This window comes from Amia ocellicauda, chromosome 14 (assembly GCF_036373705.1).
Source record: "Amia ocellicauda isolate fAmiCal2 chromosome 14, fAmiCal2.hap1, whole genome shotgun sequence".
NCBI lineage: Eukaryota > Metazoa > Chordata > Actinopteri > Amiiformes > Amiidae > Amia > Amia ocellicauda.
The window spans coordinates 34,399,015-34,423,193 of record NC_089863.1 but is presented as its reverse complement, the minus strand read 5'-3'; the positions used below and the strand labels follow the sequence as shown (position 1 = coordinate 34,423,193).

Genomic DNA, 24,179 nt, shown 5'->3' with positions numbered 1-24,179 from the left:
ATTACATTTTCTGTACTATTCACTGGATGATATTCATTTAGTAAACTACTTTAGCACTAAATGTGTGTGTTACAATTGTGTTACTGATTATTAACTCTTTTTTTTTTACTTTATTACTCTCTGTTTTTGTGTTTGATTCCAGCTTGAAAACATGTATGTACAATGTTTTATCTGGACAAATATGAAAATAATTAGATTCATTATGTTATTAAGGACTTGACTGGGGTGGCTCCCAAGTGGTGTAGAATTCAAAGCCCCCCATATGTGGCCGATGCAGGTTGGAGCTCCCTGCCCGGGATTCGAATGCTCCGCACCACAGCGGCTCCAGAGCAGTACAGTGTTAAGCCAAAAGACTGGGTGTCCCACCACAGGAGGCTCAACACTGCACTACTTTTACTGAGGGGTTACGTCATTTTGCAACGTGCTCATTATGGACCGAATGAGCCCCGTTACATACAGTTGTGCATGCTGTACAGGTGAGAGTAGGCACATATTGAAACTCACCAACAGGGTGGTGCATGGTTGGCCAAGCTCCACCAAGGGATCGAGGGTGAAAGACAGCTGGGCATATCTTGACTCTCTGTAATTAACTGACCATTGTGACCCCACGGTAATGAGGCTTAATGGAGAGACAGGTTTTTGTTCATGGTTCTTTATTTTCTTTTACTACTAATAACCTGTAAACAATAAATTACCCTTTAATTTTCATCCGATACTTATGTCAGCCTGTTAAATCTGAGATCCTGGCAGCCCCCCAAGATCTTACAATATCTCTGCAATTGTGTTTGTTTCATAAATATGTATTATATTCATTGTTAAATTTCAATTTGAAAGTCACAACTTCTCAATAGAAACACATCAAAATACAGATCAGTTTCTTCTTTGTAATCAAACCAGGCATACAATGGCTAAAGGATTTGTATGCAATTCAATGGGATATTTTTGTTAGATTAACACAATCTACTCAACACTTTGATGAGCAAAGATAATTTTTACAGTTAATGAAACATTAAATAAACAATGTCTTGGTTAAAATGTATTCACCTTGGTAATGTAAAATCACCATGGGCAGCAATCTTTTGGGGTAAGTCTCTGTAAAATTTATACATTTGGACTGTACAATATTCACCTGTTCTTCTTGGCAAAATTGTTCAAGCTCTGTCAAGTTGGATGGGGATCATTGGTGGACAACAATTTTCAATTGTCAATTTGATTGTCAATCAAATTCAAGTCCGGGCTCCAGTGTTTTGACTGTATGCTTTTGGTCATTGTCCTGTCTCCGTCTGATTCTTTGGTCTATTTTGCACACTTTCCTCAAGGATTTGCCTGTATTTAGCTTAATCAATATTGCCCTCTAAACTGACAAGCTTCCCATTCTCTGCAAAATGCAAAGCATCCACATGACATGATGTTGCCATCACCATGCTTCACATCAGGGATGGTGCTATGTTGAGTTTGTATCAGAGAGAACACTTTTCATTTAGGCCAAATAATTCAATTTGTGTTTTATCGGACCATAGAATATTGTGCCATATCTTTTTGCAAATTTAAAGCAGGATTTTACATGGGCTTTTTTCAGAAATGGCTTCATACCAGTTTGGGAGGATGACCTGCTCTATGCAGATTCTGTGTGGTGCCATATACCTTCCATATCTTAATGTTGGACTTGACTGTGCTCCAAGGGATACTCAATGCCACTGAACATCCCCTGATCAGTGCCTTTCAATAACTTTATCCCTAAGTTGTTTAGAAAACTCCTTGTTCTTTATGGTGTATTTAATCTGAAATGATCAGGTTTTTATGTTTAATTGCTGTACAATTGCACTTTATTTCTAGTTTTCATCGTACAACTTGCTTTTACATTGCTAGTACTTGTGTTGTTAATATTGATTACCCCTATGTGTCCTTCCCCTGAGCTATTAACTATGACATCACATCTTGTCTGCATTTATTAATTGTATTAACTGTATATTTTCTAATGCACTTATGTCATTTTGAACTTGTAACTTGTACTATATTTTGATCTGTAATTTTATGTTGTATTGCACTTGTATATGGATAAGGGTGTCTGCTAATAAATATATAATATTTTGTATTTTGATTTGTTTTAAAATACACTGTATTACTGTATACCCTACAAATTTGGAGGTGGCCAGTTCAGTCAACTTGTTCACCACAAGGCCCCCTGTTCCATAACATGGAAAATACAGTATGTGATAATGTGTGTCCTCTGAAACATGTAGTATCTGTCCACTTGCTCCATTTCAAACAGTGGAGCTATAGGATTTAAAGAAGTGCCAATGGAGCTATCTGGTGACATGCTGAAGCACAGAGTCACCCCAAAGGCAACAGGAGTCATTCTATCATTTAAATCTGACCATGTTTCCTTGGCAAGCTGACAATTGTATCATGGACATCCTCAACAGGTGAGATTATTAACAGTGACATCATAATGCGTGTGCACATTTGGTTGGAAAACTTGGGTTTGCCGCAAAACAAAACCCTGATTCACACCACTGTTGATTATAGGCCCAATAACTGAACAATCAGGCTCATCTTTTGCTCTGAGGAAAGGCTTCAACAGCTCATTGCAAATAATTGTCTATGTCTCATCCACTGCCTCCTAAGCTTATACAGACTTGTTTTCCTTACATGACTACTGAATCACTCTTGTTTATGCTCACTGTTATTAAACCCTTATTTGTTTTTTTAATTATTTTTAATATATATTTCTTTTCACTTTATTAATTGTATATACAGTACTGGTTATTGAATTTGTGAAGTCTGGAAAGTCACCTACCATATAGAATCTTCCATTTTATTTAACAATCATAATTATAATCCTAGTAAAAAAATATCACAATTGCATAGTTATTGCCTGCTTCTAGCATTACAAATATATTTTCCTATAACTGTTGGGTGATATCTTCATTGACCATAATGTTTCCCATTGGGTTACTCAATACACTAATTTGAACACAGACATCATATAGATAGAACCCGGAGAAGAATAACATAGCAAGTTAAAAAGTGCATGAAATACAACAAAAACAACAGGAAGTGATTTAAACATTTTATTGCAGTACAGCAATTAAGATTGTTTTTTAATTTCAAAACAAGGTTATACATCCAAATATTAAGCCAATCAATTAAGATTTACAGGGTTTACATTAACAGAGGCTGATGCATAAAGTCTCACTAAAGCTGTAATTGTTTTAGATTAACTATAGATGTATATGAGGCAGACTTCTGGGCCCTGTTCCTTGTACCTTTTTGAACTAATTCAGGCTAATTAGCCAGATTCAGTTAATCCAATAATTTAAAACAGGCTATCTCCTATGGTAATTTACAGGGTACTTGATTGACACAAATGTATTTATTTGGTAAGAGAAGGCCTTGTGAGTTTTGTTAAACCTCATCTTCAGTGAGTTTAACTGATAAATACTGTATAAAACATACATACAAAATCCTGCCATATAAAAATGAGAACACCCTCAACATTTATAAGTGACTAATGCTGTACAATGTCAATGTAAAATCAGATTACTGAATACATTACTTATTTAACTATGTTTGGCTTAAAATGTGTAATAATATATAATTATATATATAATAATGTACCATGATTTCTAATGATTATAAAACAAATTTGATTCAGCGATTTTCCTTTATTGCCAATTGCAAACTCAGATAACATACTTAACATACTTTATATTATTAGCAAATCTGATTAGCAATTTGTGGCATTTTATTATAGTACAAATTATCAGTAATATCAAAGCTGCTCATTTTATTATGGCAAGGACATACAAGTGTGAGAAACAGAAAGCTACTTTTGCTAACAAAACAAAACCTAAGAAACAAAACAGGACATTATTTAAAAAAAAAAAGTTTTTGTTTAAAGCAGTACAAATATAAAAATGTAATACAATGTTTTTCCCATTTCTGAAAAAAGGCCATGAGCAAAAATATTTTTTATGAAAATGCGTTTTAATTGTATGATTGTGGATTGCATTTTGATCATGAATCACAGAATATGCTATCAATCAAGGGAACATTCTTAGATTAATTCTATGGGAAATACATCTTATATACATATTTAAATTTAAAGCAAAGGCTTAAGCATGTTACACTACTCAAGTCTAAGTCTTTTTTCTTGCAATATTCGTCTTGACTCCTACTTGTATTCCATTCACAAATTTCTACTTCCTGAAAAGATAGACAAAAACTTGAATTAATGGCACTGCATTTCTATTGTGTGTGCTTGTTTTTCCCCAATTTAAAATACATAATATATATTTATGTACATGTACATACATATTATTTTTAAATACAGAATTGACAGAACAACTTTGGATAATGTTTCCTATTGCAGGTAGTCTGATCAGGCTAGTCAACAGATATGTACTTATATTGTTCTTACTAAAACTAACTATGTCCATAAAATAGTTTCAATTGAATCAGAGGTTTTTCTTGTGTGAGAAGTGTTAGATATTTGATTATTGGTCATATACTTTTGTCTATCACTTTATGCCTCAGCCAAGTACTCATTTGAACTTACTTTGTATATTATACTTGGACACAGCCAATCGAATGTAAAGTGCCAATGAGGACCAATGCCTATTTAGAATCACTGTGCAGATGGTAACAATTATGACACTCACCCTAACTCATCCACACCCGAAGAGTCATAATCACATTGAACACAATGCTTTTTAGGAACAAAATTCTCAACCCCAGGACAGTCAAAGACAAGAAGTTCATCTTTTCATCTGAAATTTAAAATAAATAAATCAATTATAATAATAAAAAATATATATTTAATGTGTTTAAAAATAAACATTATGTCAGAGGAAATTGTGAGATTTTGTAGAGAGCACTGTCAGCATTCAATGGGTGCTATATGTATTTATTGTTTACTGTGTATATGTAGAAATAAGATGGGTGGCATTTTGTCCTACAATTGATAATGTTATAATGTCTTATTTCCACTAGAGAGATTTGTTTTTGTATGTTTGCATACCTGTTTCAAATTCAACATTTAAGTCAGGAACACATGTGTCAGTAAATGTATCTGCAGAACAAGAACAAGCACAATAATTACATGATGAACTTCAAGTACATTTTCTTGCAAAATATTACAATGAGAAAACAAAACAGGAAGCCACACAATACAAAACGAATTCAATTAATCCAACAATAATGAATGACAAAATTAGTATTACAGGGATCAATGTCTAATTACTTATGAAATTATATTTGGAATGAATACAATGAATATAGTACCATTTACTCACCACTTGTTAAATTCTTGTTTAACTTTGTAGATGGTATGGCACACTTGTCTGTGGTATTGCCCATAATCAATACCATACTGTAGGTATCATCATTTTTTATTATGGTGGGTTCAGAATTAACTGTGATGTTATTAATTGTAACAGTGGTATTGTATGAACTGAAGTCTGTGACCAAACAAGCAGCAGGACCATCATTAGCCTTCAAGATATAAACAGATGGGTTTGACTTCTTTTCTGTAAAGAAAAACAAAGACTACTTAATATACATAACATTTAAATAAACATTAATATATATATATATTGAAATAGGAGCTTGAACCATTATCCAGAACAACTTGAACAACTCTAGAAATCAAGTCTGAAATCTTCAATATAGATGGTTTACTAGGGTTGCTGTAGATTACTTTGATTTTGAATATTAAACTGCTGTAATATTTAGTATCTTATTGTAAGATATTGTATTGGAGATGCTTTGAGTGGGCACTCATCTTGCTATGGCAACCCCTATGTATACATTTTTAAACTATTTCAATAATAAATACTTTAAAGTGAATAAAGAAAAAGTAATTTACTTATATTTCAATACAACAATTTTGAATGGATCTGTCAGTATAATTAATGAACATACACATGCTTTTTGTTACAATGGTCAGTACTTACCTTAACATGCACACACTAATTGCATCTATTGCAAATACCTTTCTAATAACAGCCTGTGGCCATTTTGTTTTAAATGCTACTTTAATCAATTGACCTAGCTGCAAATATGTGACAATGAAATAACACATACAATCAATATATATATATATATATATATATATATATATATATATACAGTGAGGGAAAAAAGTTTTTGATCCCCTGCTGATTTTGTACGTTTGCCCACTGACAAAGAAATGATCAGTCTATAATTTTAATGGTAGGTGAATTTTAACAGTGAGAGACAGAATAACAACAAAAAAATCCAGAAAAACGCATTTCAAAAAAGTTATAAATTGATTTGCATGTTAAAGAGGGAAATAAGTATTTGACCCCTTCGACTTAGTACTTGGTGGCAAAACCCTTGTTGGCAATCACAGAGGTCAGATGTTTCTTGTAGTTGGCCACCAGGTTTGCACACATCTCAGGAGGGATTTTGTCCCACTCCTCTTTGCAGATCCTCTCCAAGTCATTAAGGTTTCAAGGCTGACGTTTGGCAACTCGAACCTTCAGCTTCCTCCACAGATTTTCTATGGGATTAAGGTCTGGAGACTGGCTAGGCCACTCCAGGACCTTAATGTGCTTCTTCTTGAGCCACTCCTTTGTTGCCTTGGTTGTGTGTTTTGGGTCATTGTCATGCTGGAATACCCATCCACAACCCATTTTCAATGCCCTGGCTGAGGGAAGGAGGTTCTAACCCAAGATTTGACGGTACATGGCCCTGTCCATTGTCCCTTTGATGCGGTGCAGTTGTCCTGTCCCCTTAGCAGAAAAACACCCCCAAAGCATAATGTTTCCACCTCCATGTTTGACGATGGTGTTCTTGGGGTCATTCCTCCTCCTCCAAACACAGCGAGTTGAGTTGATGCCAAAGAGCTCGATTTTGGTCTCATCTGACCACAACACTTTCACCCAGTTCTCCTCTGAACCATTCAGATGTTGGCAAACTTCAGACGGGCCTGTACATGTGCTTTCTTGAGCAGGGGGACCTTGCGGGCGCTGCAGGATTTCAGTCCTTCACTGCGTAGTGTGTTACCAATTGTTTTCTTGGTGACTATGGTCCCAGCTGCCTTGAGATCATTAACAAGATCCTCTCGTGTAGTTCTGGGCTGATTCCTCACCGTTCTCATGATCATTGAAACTCCACGAGGTGAGATCTTGCATGGAGCCCCAGACCGAGGGAGACTGACAGTTATTTTGTGTTTCTTCCCTTTGCGAATAATCGCACCAACTGTTGTCACCTTCTCACCAAGCTGCTTGGCGATGGTCTTGTAGCCCATTCTTGCCTTGTGTAGGTCTGCAATCTTGTCCCTGACATCCTTGGACAGCCCTTTGGTCTTGGCCATGATGGAGAGTTTGGAATCTGATTGATTGATTGCTTCTGTGGACAGGCGTCTATTATACAGGTAACGAGCTGAGATTAGGAGCACTCCCTTTAAGAGAGTGCTCCTAATCTCAGCTCGTTACCTGTATAAAAGACACCTGGGAGCCAGAAATCTTGCTGATTGATAGGGGATCAAATACTTATTTCCCTCATTAACATGCAAATCAATTTATAACTTTTTTGAAATGTGTTTTTCTGGATTTTTTTGTTGTTATTCTGTCTCTCACTGTTAAAATACACCTACCATTAAAATTATAGACTGATCATTTCTTTGTCAGTGGGCAAACGTACAAAATCAGCAGGGGATCAAATACTTTTTTCCCTCACTGTATATATATATATATATATATATATATATATATATATATATATATATATATATATATATATATATATATATAGATTAAATAGAGAATACACAAAACAAACAACAGAAAAGTTTAATCCATAAACATCATGTAACACATCATGTTTTACCTAAATTGCCTAACTATTACACAGATCTGTTTAGGTTTTACATAAAAAAGTCAATCAAAAGTTCTCTGTTTTAATTTTCTTATTTTAGGAAACTGTTTACATGACTTTTTCAAAGGAATATTAATTTCTACTTAGAAATATTAAAGTAAGAAACATTCAACTGGAATTAAATTAGTGTTTCTAAATGAAGATGTCAAATCTAATTCAAATTAACAGGATTTTCTTGAACAATACATCTTTCTACCTAATTCACTGGCTTACTTCAAATCACTTACTTGATTCAATTAGTAGTTTTGTCTCTTCACCAAATCTTATTGTATTGAAGCCTATACCCACACAACTATTACACTACAAAATTACCACAAAATGGTCCTGAATGGTCCACTGTTACTAAAGCATGGAAACTGACAAAACTGTATCTTAGAACCAATGTGTCCATCTATCCATTCATGCATCCATCCATCCATTATCAATAACTTCTTTGTCCATTATTGCTCATTCTTAAATTCAGTCAGTACATATTCATACAAGAATACACATCTTACTTGAATCAACATATAGGAATGTGCCAGGTCCAAAAGTAAGTTTCTGTCCATAGTCATTCACACAATGGTGCATTACTTTACAAAAACGCTCTGGTGACAACTGGCTTGCTAATATTACATCTTTGCTTTATTAATCAATCTGTCAGTCAAAATTATTATTATTTTGGATGACTTTGTACTCATGTATGTTGAAATCAATAAAACCAATTGATAATATATAGCTATAATGAATATATTTGAAGCATAACTCTAATTTCACAATGTTAGCCATCTATGCAATTATGAATTTTGAACTTTAAGTCGATCTACTCCTTATTAAAATAAAAACTTACGTGGATGTACAATTAATTGTGTTCCAGATCCAAATGTTATCTTGATGTTATTTGTCACACAATGAACAAAGCAAAAGCAAAAACCTCCTCCCTCATTCTAATCGAGTCTAGCTACAATAATGTTATACCATTACCCAGACATTTACAAATCTAAATTCTTAGTAAATGTGTATTCAGTGAAAATGTTATGTGATATTTTTTAAATCTGTGAAATGAAACATCACTATTGGTCTCTCAAGTAGTAGAGATTTCAACGAAAAATTCAGACATGTCTATAAAAAGCCAAACTTACTGAAGCAAAAGGTATCAAAATAACTATCCAAGGCACTTACTGGCAATCGGGACATTTCTGTAAATCTGGATTTAAAATCTCAGAATCAATTACAATGTGATTTTGTAAACATTCCTAATTTATATGGTTTGGAGATCATTTTGCAAACTTGCAGAAGATAAACAGAATGAGATGTAATTTGTGCTAAAATTATTTGTAGATCAAATAATTTGGTAAATAAATGAGTTTGACTATTTCAATCATTTGACTGTTTAATAAACTAAATGGTAACACAATGGTATCACTTACTAGGCTGCACGATAAGATGTGTTCCAGACCCAAAAGTGATCTTGTTTACATTCACATAGTGAGATGTACCGTGTCAAAAACCTCTGGAAAATCCAACTAAAAGATTTTGAATACCAGAGAAAAGCTATACAACCAAACATTTGTTTACAGTCTACTATACATGAGAACAAATTACATGCACATACAGGGCTCTATCCATAACACAATATCCCCAAATTCAACATGGAAATTTGAAGCATAACCTGGTTTAATGCTAGTCTTAGCCCATTGTATAGAAAAGTCTGAATATTACCTGGTTCTACTATTAGATTTGTTCCAACTCCAAATACCAGTTTTCGTGCACCTTCATTCACACACTAACACACATCCATTCAATAACTGAGGCCACCACTTCAGGCCAAATTAAATGGGTCTCCATTACCAACTTAATGATACACGAAGTGCATCTGGACTGATGAATTTTCATATACTTTATCTACTTTAAATACATTGATAGAATACAAGTACTCTACTAAAATACATTGTGAGAATGAGAATCAAATCCCCTGGCTTTAATCCTTCTTTCATACATTTTCAATAATGAGACTTACTAGGTTGCACTGCCAGTCTTGTTCCAGATCCAAATGTTAACTTCACATTATTGATATTCATACAGTCATAATGACTAGAGCAAAAACCAGCCACTTTAGCCTACATCTGTCATTTCACAATCCAGTGAAGTCCAACTGTGGAAACTTGCACTGAATGTATTCACCAGGTATTTACCCAACCAAATTAACTTTAACTCTGGTATGGTGCATTTCTTTTAAATTACAGATACTACAGCTAGTTCCTATCAATAAACACATTAAATACAAAATAATAAAATCAAAAATCTCTAACTTGTAACATTTTACTGATGCACTTGGTTCCACTATTAAGTTTGTACCCGATCCAATCTGTATCTTCCCTGCATTAGTCACACAATGAATATTGATTGTCCAAAAACATATACATCCTGTTCATTACAAACAATACACTATATACACACACTTCTCAAAATATGTTCAGTTGGTGACAATGCCTTATATTAGTTATTTCACCTTGAATGTTTTGGTAACCTCTCCTCCTACAAAATATATTTTACTTACTATTTAATAAATATATATATATATATATATATATATATATATATATATATATATATATATATAGTAAGATGAAAAAAGACTATTGAGCTCAAATGCATTACATCTTTTATAGATTTATATTACAGATCAGTATATTAGGAATTATAGGAAAGTGTATACATTATTTAATATGAAAAGAACAGATAAAACCTGAATAATAACAGTTTTGTATTCCTAACCAGTACAAATCCCTGCAATGCACAGTTAAAGCAAAGACACAAGTTGGAACAATATATTCTATAGTCACTTCATAAACTTCCAATTACTTACTTGGTTGAATTTGCTATTTGTAGTGCCTTATCCAAGTATTAGCCTGAATCCTTGAGTATTAACAAATGTTTAACCATTACAAATATCTACAGTCTTTGAACGCAATTATACATTTTTACATAAACTTTACAATTCTAATTTAAACAAGCATCTAATTTTATACAAGTTCATGTTACTATAGATTTTCTCTTTTGTTTGAAAACAGAGTTTGGGGACAGCAGAAAACTTCCCCAATACAGTACTGTGCAATTTATGTAATATAAACACATTTTGTCCATGACTGATTTAAAATGTCACCCCACCCTGCAATGACAAATCACAATACATGATGGCAGATATGCATTGGATAGTAAATAGCATTTTGGGGATTGGTCAATGTTCCTATTTGTCTTAGGTCAATGTTTAATATTTTCCAAATTGTGTTTTTTACTGACAGCTGTTGGCAACAACTGGATTTTATTTTTAAATCATTAAAATGAGAAACAATCTATGTTATTTTGCCTTAATGATGTCAGGCTTCCCACATTGTGTTTGACAGAGGATTAAAATAATAACCATTAAAATAATTCAACATGTAATGGATTTATATACTTAGATTTTTCATCTGGTCTATGCTAGACATATGGTCACATTTCTTAGCAGGCACCCTTATCAAGGGTGACTTACAAACATATCACATTATTTTAACATACAATCACCTGTTTATACATCCTGATTATTAATGGTACAGTCCCTTGCTCAAGCGTACAGCAGCAGTATCCCCCACCTCAGATTGAACTCACAACCCTCCACTACAACATCCAGAGCCCTGAGGAAGCATCTTTTTTTAAGCTGTCTGTTCTGCTCAATTAATAATGACTATTACTTTGCAAAACATATATAATAGACCCACACACATTTTATTATAGTAAGATTAATTTCTTTCTAGAACTAGAACTTTTTTCAGTAATCACTAAACTAAACCAGTGACAATCCTGGATACATAATTATCAGTTTACTATTTTCAAACACAAACATCGGGTAGATTTCATTATTTAAATTGTATTTTAATGACTTACGTGGCTGCACTATAAGATGAGTACCAGATCCAAATATAAGCTTAGTGCGTGCAGCATTCACACAGTACCATACCCTATCAAGAAAACCTCCACCCCAAAATGTTATTTAAAAGCACACTTCGGAGGACCTAATTATTAAGCAAACTTAGAAGAATTATTTATAGTTAATGAAATGCATTATTTTGGAAAATCTTTTTAGGAGAATCACTTATGGTGACTGAACAGAAACACATTGTTTATTTTTGTGCTGCCAACAAATATCCAATATTATTTATAAAACAAAAACAGAAACAATCACACAGAGACACAAACACACGATTACCTTGTGAATGTTTAGCAAAATTACAAATGTTTTAACTTATGACTTCATGCATTGTATTATAGATTAATGCATTACTTCTAACCTCCAGTAATATTTACTTACTGGGCTCCACATACAGCCTTGTCCCAGATCCAAAGGTAATCTTGATGTTGTTACTCACACAGTCTTTGATACTACAACAAAAAGCTTTGCTCTTTCAAAATCAAATTATTCTAATACAACACTTGTATTCTGAGGGACTTAAATATCCATTAAATATCCATTTCATAAACTCCTTAATTCACATGCTGAGACATCAATAGAGTAATGGACATTAACTAGAAACTAGATCATTAAGAAGGAGGAAGAAAATAAACGGATGGCCTTGATTTTATGTCTTGTTTGCATTGCTATGAGAAACTATGAGTCAGAATCTTAAGAGAGTGTTGATTGACATTTCATTGATTTGTTATAGATCAAGGTTGATCTTACTTAGATTATAAAACATGTGGCCAACTCTGTGCCTGGAAAGCCACAATCCTGTAGGTTTTTACAGGTCTCTCTAAATTGTCCATCACCTGATACCTTGAACATATGGAATTTGTGACAAATTAAAAACAGAAAATGTCTCAATTAAGCAGTCAACTGTTTGAATAAAACAAATACCAGAAGGCACTGTGGCTGTCCAGGAATAGGTTTGACCACTTCTGTTATAGATCCATAGCCTATGATTAAATCCAATATATATTCAATCCGACACTCAGAATGCAAGAAAGAAAATTTAGTTGCACGTTACTTTGACTGTAGTTACTCTAAATATCTGCAACTTATATATAAATTAAAAACAAAACACATCATATCAGTTTTGTATATGTAAAGAGACCTCACAGTTAAAATGTTGACAAAATTTCTCATCTTGGTTCATAATTCTGGTTAATTAATTTTTTTAAATAAAACAGGTTTTCAATTACTTGGTTCTACAAAGAATGTGGTAGCAGAACCAAACACGATCTTGTAGTCATTAGTCAAACACTGACTTAGAGTCTATCAATAAGTACAATTCACTGTATCATTCAAATTATATTGGATCATTAACCTATTAGTATGTGGATAAGTGAGTAAAATACACTTCGTAATAATTTTCAATTAATAATGATTATGCTAAAAATTATAGCTGCAGTATTTCAAAGGTTCTCATGATATTCTTGGTCTTTTTATCTGAAGGGATTATATATATAATTTATCTTTAGTAAAATAAATATACAAACTACAAATCTAAAATTAAATATAAACAAAATCAACTTACTTGGTTGAATTTGCAGATTAGTACCAGATCCAAATATCAACTTCAACCCCTGATTAGTCACACAGTATTAGAGTCTTTACTAATAACTATCATTCCATTATGTTTTCATAATCTGATAATCGTTATATTTTTTGTATAAAATATTCATATTGAAAATCACAAACCTTTAAACCATATATTCTAATGTTATTTTTGTACAACATACAAATGTAACCTTGTTGATACCATTAACACTATCATTAACACATCCATCAGAAATACAGATTTATGACATACTTATAATTACTTGAGGATTTGAGGATGGATAGAGTCAAGACGTTGAACCAACCACTAGTAGCAATAGGTTCCTAGTTTTCTATTAGGGAGTGGGTAAATATTTTGATTTAATCCCAGCCCTTTGTAATAGCAAATTACAAACATGTATGCGATATATAGGAGAAGAAAGAAACATCTGCCCAAAAATCATGTCATTACGTTTGTAGTTGTCCTTAAGCAGGTGGGTCAAATGTTGATTTAAAAAAAACCTGACAATTAAATGTGTCCCTGGAGGTAGCCTGGGGAACATGTATTGTATTATATTAAATACTATGGATTTACTTACTTGGTTGTACAATGACTTTAGAACCAGATCCAAATATTATTTTGTTGCTCATACCATTCACACAGTGTAATACCCCATCAACAAAATCCCATACCCAGACAGCTGCCTTTGAAACTGATACAGAAAAATCACTCTCCTAATTACTAACTCAGTATGATTAATACAAATATTCCTACAAGGAATAAACATTTCAAAAATGATTTAAAATACATGCCTCAGTGCCTTTAAAATGTAGACCTTTATAGTTTGCCTTTATATATTTATCTCTAACTTTGCTAATTATTTTAAAATGTTAGTAAAAGTTAAACAACCTAAAATATTTTGAAGTCACTGATTTTCACAGATATTTAGTTTTTCATGCAATTTACTTACTGGATTCCACATATAACTTTGTTCCAGTTCCAAAGGTTATCCTAACGTTGTCAGTCACACAGTGTGTGATGCTACATCAAAAATGGTTAAATTGAAATACATATTCCTACTCTCAATTTAAAGTTAATTAATTAAAAACATGCATATTTTTACTTACGTGGTTCAACAAGGAGTTTGGTACCTGAGCCAAATATTATGTTGTAATTGTCATTCACACAGTGAATACATCTTAATCAAAAAGTTCTATTCACAATGTCCTGACAAGGATGTTCAATCATAAAGATTGTATTAAACAAATGAATAAGATCAATCTCTCTCCCCCAATTTTTTAAATAATAACATATTTAAATGTCAGAAATACAGTTGATTCCAAATTCTACCATTTCTAAAAGGCCTTCTTGATAATGTTAATGACATGTTCAACTGGGCTTACATTTCCCCATATTTGATTAAATCATCAATTGTAAAAAAACACCAAATTAGCAATCAACACTCATTCTACAGCATTTGTTAAGTTGCAAACAAACATCAATGTGATGAAATAACAGATGATGGATAACATTAATCAACAACCAACAACAAAAAGGACTCACTCAATGAACCGTGGGGGTCACTACTTTGCCAACAGTTATAAAATCTCTAGGCACAATCATTAAACTTAAGCCACATCTTGTTTTCTTAACGTTGATAACAGAAAATCCTTACTTGGTTGAATCTGCAATTTAGTACCAGGTCCAAATGTCAGCTTGTATCCCTGGTTATTCACACTGTAGTACACACCTTAGCAAATACTAATTCATAGGAAATACATTGTTCAATATCACAATTTTCTTTTAATATTTGGAGCTATTCATTTGCATGATCTCTTTTTAGGTTTGATTAATCTATATTTATTTGGTCAAACAAATCTGTTTTATATATGCATGTATGTATATGTATTTATACATAATGAATACATATTCTGATTATTTTCAGGGATATCCTAAATCTGGTGCACACTTTTAAATAAATTCTACACTGCATTCCTGATTTCAGGATCATTTAGGAATGTGAAACATGGACATTCGATTAAAAAAAAAAAAGAGATATATACACTTACTTGGTTCTACTGTAACTTTTGTCCCAGATCCAAACATAATCTTACTATAATCATTCACACTGTGACATATAGTGTAACGCTAACCATCATTGCATTCCACTAAAGGATGTACTAGGTCTAGGTTCAAATGTACATTGATTATAAACTACAGTACCCTGATAAAAATGTAAAATTACCCAAAACACACACACACACACACACACACAGAATATTATAATATATGCAAAAACACATATATACAGAGAGAGAGAAAGAAAGAGATAGATAGGTGGAAAGATATATGATTACACTGAAAACCTTAAAAATTATTCATATTTTTAGTTTCTTCTGCAGATATTATAATTGAAAGGTAAACCAATATAGTCTCTCAACTGATCATGAGATGACCGGTCAAGTACTGTACTTTATGTTTCGGTTAACATAGTTACTAGAAATAATTGAATTGTTCTGTGGTTTTACTTACGTGGCTGCACAAAAAGTTTAGAGCCAGAACCAAATATGATCTTGATCCCCCAGGATTCACACAGTATAATACCCCATAACAAAATACCCCATTTAGACTATGACAATTTATATAGTAAATTGATCAAATTAAATATATATATATATATATATATATATATATATATATATATTTTTTTTTTTTTTTTCACTTACTGGGTTCCACAAGCAGTCTGGTACCAGATCCAAATGTTATCTTTTGGTTAACATTCACACACTGAAAATGACCCCATCAATAAGTCTCCTTCACACTGTCTTCATATGGATCATGGTAGATTAAACTATGAGTATATACCTGGGTAATTAGCAATATCCTATCTTATTCTACAAATATTTCTTATCTCAGAAAGAAAGACAGGAAGAAAGAAAAGGAAAGCAAAAAGCTACATATTTTTAATTCCTAGTTGGAGCATTAGATTTTTTATTTTTTTATTTTTTTGATGATATCCACTATGGTTACATTGACTAAATTAAGCAAACATCCATCCATCCATCGATTTTCGAAACCGCTTATCCATGTGGGTTGCAGTTGACGCCGGAGCCGATCCTGGCAAGCATAGGGCGCAAGGCAGGAACACACCCATGATGGGACGCCAGTCCATTGCTGGGCACACACACACACACACACACACACACACACGCAAACTCCACACAGACAGACACCTGAGCCGAATTAAGCAAACAATAATATATAATATATAGCCTACACACGCTTGTATACATCTTTTCTCTGACATTTACTTTGAACCCTACTTACTTGCTTGAATGCATGGTTTACTATCAGACTACCAGAATATTCTATCCCTAAGGATTCACACAGAAGTTCAAATCTATATATAATGACAATAAAATACCGTAGAATAGCTGTACATATAACAGGAAATCATACAATGTCATTAATTATGCAAGTATAAACTGTATATAATGAAAATGCTACTTAAATCAATATCCACATTCAGGTCAGATTTATCACTCTTTAGAGAAGATAGATACATACATAAACGAACCAGCAGTTTGAATTTTATGACACAATCTTATTAATATAAAACACGTTAATGTTGTTTTGAACTATTCTTTCCCACTTACTTGGTTCCACATGTAGTCTAGTACCAGATCCAAATGTAATCTTGTTGTAATTCACACAGTGAATATGACTGCAGCAATAATTCAAATGTGTTGTGTTATGACAAGGATCATGGTACATTAACCATCTACAAAATAAGTGGTCAATACATGGCGTATATATAGTCAAAATATGTGAGGGAAAACCAGGAACATTATTTTGAATATGTATTTGTTTACTACCACACTATGGCTTTGCAATCTATGAAACTCAGATTACAAAGATGTATATTAACAAATAAAGCACATCAGACAATATGAAATACATTTTAAAAGCCTTATTGCCATTAAAATATTAGCTGCAAATACTTGATATTACATTCTATCAGCAGGAAACCAATCTTCTCAAACAATTCTCATTATATATATATATATATATATATATATATATATATATATATATATATATATATAATACATAATGTCATTAGAACCATCTTGATTTCATAAGATGTATGTTACATTTCTATGCTATGCATTTCTATGTAGCAGCAGTACTCAGAATACAGTCATGGATCAATCTTGACATTTTGTATCAGGTCTCTTTAACCCATTCTTAAGATTTTGACAAGATGGTTCTCACTAATGATGAAATTTGGTAATTCGATAAAGCTCCCCTGGACCATCATTTTGGTATGCCTACTACATAGATGCAGTTATGGTACCCCTTTTAAGTTGAAATTACAATACTACTTACTTGGTTGTACTGTTAGTTTTGTTCCAATTCCAAATATGATCTTATTGACATTCACACAATGACTTACCCTACACCAAAATGTGCTGACCCTCTAACAAAGGTATAATCATATACCTGTCCTTCCAAACAATTCCAATGCATAGGTTAGGTGTACCTAGTGTATTCATCATTCATTTAAAACATGCTAAATTATATTATTAAACTCAGGAGACAGTTTTAGCTAATACACACATTGTAATAGTTTGGAAATGCACATGTTTAACCATTCCTGCTCTTAGGAACCATAAATATTATTTTTCTTGGTTTTCCCCAAAAAAATCTTACTAATTAGTTATAATGTAATATAACGCTTGTAATATACATCAGTATATATTTTCTGATCTAGGACTTAATAAAATAAATACAAATCACAAACAAAACTGAAAAAACTTAAAGTAATCATATTGGATATATGCATGTTTTCCACTTACTTGGTTCCACAATGATTTTGGTACCAGATCCAAATGTTATCTTATTATTCGAATACACACAGTGGAATTCACTATAACAACAATCCCACCAACTTAGAATCTTGCTTCATACCAAAATACTGCTGGGTATATGCAACATCTGCACATATTTACTCTCATTAAATGGTTACCAAAGATATACACATATTAATAAAAAGTTTCTGAAGAATTAAATGGCAGTGAAACAGATGATGTACAGTTATGTGTTAATAGAGAATTGCCCTGTGGTGTCCATATCATTAGGATGGCAATCATAACACAGGGGTTTAAATTTCAGTAGTTGTGGTTAATATTAGCAATTAATAGGATTGAATTTATTTACTATCTATGTTAAAACTTCTTAATGTCTGAAATAATATTAAATATTAAAGCAATTTACACTATTATTAATCAATTTAACTGCCCTATAGGACCTCTCACTAAATAATTCACCATATATAGTGTATTGTGTGTGACTACTGTAAACTTAATTAAATATATTTTAGTTTTAACTTACTTGGTTGTACAGAAAGTTTTGTGCCAGCTCCAAAGATGATCTTATAAGTATCCTTCACACAGTGTTAAATAGTGTGCCAAAAATATAGCAGGCATTTCCTCACAATCTGTGACAAATACTAGCATAAATATAGAAACATACATTTATTCTAGTTGCTTGAAGAAATTATGACTGAAAATGTAATGAACATATCATACCAAGTGGCTATTCTTGACTTAAACCAGCAACTGACTGACATATATATTACATACTCTTTATACATGAGCTACTGCTTTGGATTAGACATCTTTACAGACGCAAATTAATAATAAATACATAAATTATAACATGAATGAATATTTATAATGCATCACCCCAACATATAATTTACAATAAATCGACATAGTAACATAGTACTATAGTACTGTAAATGTAGGAAAAAAACTTAATTTCAAAAACTACAATAATGATGATACCAATAATAATGAACTTACTTGGTTTTACTATAAGTTTTGAACCAGATCCAAAAGTGAGCTTCTGTCCACTGCTACCCACACAGTGTTTAATTCTAAGCAAAATACCTAGGGTTCTTAATTTAAAGTTTGTGTTGTATATTTACACAGCTTCTTAACTTACACCTGTAAGAAATCTATGAATCATAGTCATGTAATTTATTTCACACTTTATGATGGCATTCAGAAAAAAAAGACACCTAATTTAGGTAATTGTTCTGGGCATTTAAGTAACATGGTCTAATATATTCCAGAACATACCTGGAAATGATCAAACAAACACAACAAAGACTTGATCTTGAAGTCATGCATTGTAAAATGATTAATTCACGGGTCCTTCTGTGTATTAACAGACTTCACTACATAGGTTATATTATATACAATTAATCATAAGTGAAATAATGCTTCTGAAAAGCTTGCTATGTACTTACTTGGTTGAACCCAAAGTTTTGTGCCAGATCCAAAAATAATCTTGTAGTTGTTATTAACACTGTAAGAATCTTTATATCAAAAAGCTATAACTCCTGAAGATCAAAGTATTTTCTTCAATCTCATATACTAAAGCATAGATAAAGGAGTTACGGACAATGTGTAATGGTCTAATATATACCAGAACATACATAGAAATGTCCACACAATTTTATGTGTTTGATCAAACAAATGCAACATAAAGACTTGATCTTGAAGATATGCATTGTAAAATGAATACAGAGGTCCTTCTGTGCATTAATAGACTTCACTACATATGTTACATTATATAAAATAATCATAATTACACACACAAAAAAGTGAATTAACACTTTTAAATAAGCCTTCTATGCACTTACTTGGTTGAACCCAAAGTTTTGTTCCAGATCCAAAAATAAGCTTCTTGTTGTTGTTAATCACACTGTAAGAATCTTTATATCAAAAATCTATAACTCCTGAAGATCAGAGTCTTTGCTGAAGCATAAATAAAGGAGTTGAGGGAAATAATAATAATACTCAAAGGAGTACTACAGTTACTGGTTTTTAACACAGAAATCTGTCTTTTTATGACATTCATAAAATAAACTCCCATAGAAGATGTATTGTAGTGTCTACAGACTATATCATTGCACTACCTTTCTTGGATTTAAGAAATTCAAGAGCATTAACAAGGACTTATTGGACACTAGGAATTTGAACATACCATACAACAATTATCAAATTGTTATATAAATACAGAATCAAAGGCACATTCAACCGAAAATGATGCACTGCCTAAATACATGAATAAGAAATTGAAATAGATAATACATTGAAATGGCAGATGCTATACCACAAGTTACCATCTACTTTATCAATGAAGATCTATTATTGGATCTACAATCTACAGCTTCATTATGAAAAATCTTGGAAACTTTATGATCAACTATCATTTGAATACTGTCTTTAATGGTACATTTTTCTAAATATAAAAATCACTGTCAAAAATCATTGACTGTCTGTTTAGCTTCAGAATATAAGACCTTAAAAAAAAAGCCCAGTAATGAGAGCTCCAGCTATTCCAATAAATAACCAAAGTTACAAGTATTGTTACAAGTAAAAGTTTTACAATCATCAAAATATTTACTCACTTGGTTCCACAAAAAGCTTTGTACCTCTTCCAAATATTATCTTCTGGTTATTAGCATTCACACAGTGTAGGTGATCTTTACACAAACCATAACCCTACACTGCTTTATTTTCCTATTGTTGAAACAGTTATTTCAGGGTGTTGTTTTTGTTTCACCAACAGTATATGTAGTTAAAATATTTCGATCGGCATAAACCTGAACAATGTAATACTTCTACCAACCAACCAACCAACCAACCAAATTACAGCTTCAATGAGCTCCACTAAGTATATTGCTTACAAAATAGAGAAATGTATGGCCTTACAAAAAAGTCCAACAAATTCAGAAACTAACACTCAAATCTATGGCTTTGGTTATTTCTGTCTTTGCCTTTTCAATCCTGATTATACATAATAATGACATCAATTGAAAATACAAGTTTATTTCCAATGCTCACTTCAAAATAAATATATACAGGAATAAATGCATATGTTTTGTCAGACAGTTAAGCCACTGTTGATATTAAGTTAGATGCTGGTAACTTTCTTGCTATTGTACATTAGAAACTGTACATGTAAATACTTACTAGATTGCACTGATAACTTGGTCCCAGATCCAAAAGTTAATTTCCCTCCAAACCCTCCAGCATTCACACATCACCAAATCACCCTTCGAAAACATGTTCTTGTATATTGCTCTGACATGTATTAATAGATCTCATAATAACTTGTATTTCTCTGTTCCTCAAAATGTATTGAATATATCACCACATGCATTTAAAAGTCACTTACTTGGTAATACCAGCAGTCATGTGCCTGAACCAAATACAAATTTCAAAATATCAGTCACACATTGAAAGGTGTCCATCAAAAACCTCCCTATATAACTCTAAACTCTATTTTACTTAATATATAGTTCCAGCAAAATGCAATAAAATTGAACATGATTTCAATGTATATTTCACTATTGAAAGATTTTGTTTGTATATATTTAACTGAACATAAAAACCAATTTGCAAATGTATTCTTTCCAAAAGCACCCAATCCAGACAATTTATGGAGCCACATAAGAAAAAGCCATTCCTAAACAATTTTAAAACATGGAATACATATTGACATGAACTATATGGAGGTTGCCTGTTTAATATACAGATCTTGTTTTTCTCTTAAAAGTAAAAGAACATGTATATAGATCTATATGTTGTTCTTGCCTTCCTATTAGTGAAACTGAAGTACAGATTGATTTCTAAGAATCCTAATCCTATGTTTCTCTGATATCATGTACAAAGAAACATCTAGTTTTTCTTTCAATATTTATTGAAAACATCTTCTAGAAAACATATACATACATTTAAGATTTCCCCTTAATAATTATTTAATTAAGGTCAGAGGACTATTATACTTACTGGGTTCAACTTGCACTTTGGTACCACTGCCAAATATAAGCTTCCAAGAACCAGCTCCTGATGTCACACAGTACTTCCATGTCTGACAATAACTCTCACTTCTTAACACAACCTAAAATCCAATTGGGTTTTAAACCTCCATAACATATTGAAAACCTTGCAAACCAATTTAGTAATATTTGTAGTATATTTGGACATAATTATTTTCTGCAGATTCTGAACACACTTTGGTCTATGCAAAATTATACATTCTTGTTATAATCCATAACTTCTTCAATAAATAACTTAACCTTTCATATATATACCCATCAAGCAAGTTCTACTTCTAATTCAAACCCTACTACATCCATCACACAATTAAATATACTCCTGTGAAAGCTATATGACAGACAATTCCATTTGATTATGTTATTTAGATAAACTTACTTGAATCAACAAATAGTTTGGTTCCACTTCCAAACAATAGCTTCCCATACCCAGAGCTTCCAGAATTCACACAGTATCCACTCTCCTTACAAAAACACCCTGACACCAGGCTCCATGATTTATATATATATATATATATATATATATATATATATATATATATATATATATATATATATATATATATATATATAAAACTATGTTTGATAAAAAATAACAAAAACACTTACTTCGTAATGAAAATAATGATCACTTACAAATTTTAAATCTGAGCCTGAGTCCACACAGTGCTTCACTAAAAAAATACTCTGCCCACTATGATTTAAATTTGCTAGACAGCCATTATTAATGTTCTGTGTTATTATGTGTTATATTCAGTTGAGATCCTACAGAGAGAGTTTGCAAATGGTCTATAATAAATACAAATATTACTTCCCATTTGTGATATACTGCATATTTTTCTGAAGCTTTACATATGAAAAAGTAAAAGGTATTGCTGATATCACTGAAATCAAAACAACAAAAAACAAAACACACATACACACACAGATACCTATGAGCAATGTCTGAAGTTTGGTCATGAACTCAATGACTGGTCAGTGCTGTCATTGATCATTGCTGTTGGGTGCGCTGCTCTTGAGCACACAGACAACATTTGCTGATCCAAGATTCAATTTTAAAACACTTACTTGGTTTTACAATTAACTTTGTTCCTTCTCCAAATGTAATCTTTACTCCAGTAGTCACACAGTGACTTTCTCAATAATAAAAACGGCTATATTCAGAAATGTAATTTACAAACGTTATAATCATGGTTTCAATGAATCAATTGAATATTGATTAAATAACTATAATATTAACAATAACAACCACAACAATAAATCAAAATTATAATAATACAAATTGTATTTTTTGGGGGTATTGTACCTACTTGGTTCAATTATGACCTTTGTCCCTCTTCCAAAAATTAGCTTGTTGTTCCCATCAAAATTCACACAGTGATGTTTTACACTACGAAAATCTCACAATGGACACATCTTTGTAGCTAATGCTAATGCTAACCCCCTTCATTATTAAGTTTCCCTATTACAATTGAAGTATTCAGTGCCCATCTTCTTACAACTGAGGATTTTACAAGGGGTGTATTTATTGGTAAATTCAAATACAATTAAACAAATGTATAAATAGAATATAGTAGGCCCTTCATAGTGTTTCATAAGATCTAATTTATGGAATTACATAGTGACGAAACTAACTGCAAGCATTCTGTTTCATAGTAAACATGTAGAACATATACTTGGTATCAATTTATTTTTCAAACATAGAATGGTGAAGTACAATGGCCTTGCCTGTATATACTATAATTTTGTGCATATGTAGCATGTTTATATACACCATCTATAATTTCAGACCTAGAATAACACTAGAACAATGTTTCTCATTGATATTCTGAGCACACACACAA

General features: G+C 32.1%; 1 protein-coding gene across 1 annotated transcript in view; it reads right to left on the bottom strand.

Annotated features, from left to right (window-relative positions):
- Positions 1–3,061: 3,061 nt before the first annotated feature.
- LOC136767388 (T cell receptor alpha chain MC.7.G5) overlaps positions 3,062–24,179 on the bottom strand; it is a 143,012-nt gene continuing 121,894 nt past the window's right edge. The window contains exons 6-10 of the mRNA XM_066721148.1: positions 9,905–10,004; positions 5,298–5,531; positions 5,024–5,074; positions 4,665–4,772; positions 3,062–4,209 (exon numbers count right to left, since the gene is read on the bottom strand). Coding sequence (XP_066577245.1) covers positions 4,666–4,772; positions 5,024–5,074; positions 5,298–5,531; positions 9,905–10,004 — 492 coding nt within the window. The 3' untranslated portion in view covers positions 3,062–4,209; position 4,665. The remainder of the gene's footprint in view (positions 4,210–4,664; positions 4,773–5,023; positions 5,075–5,297; positions 5,532–9,904; positions 10,005–24,179) is intronic.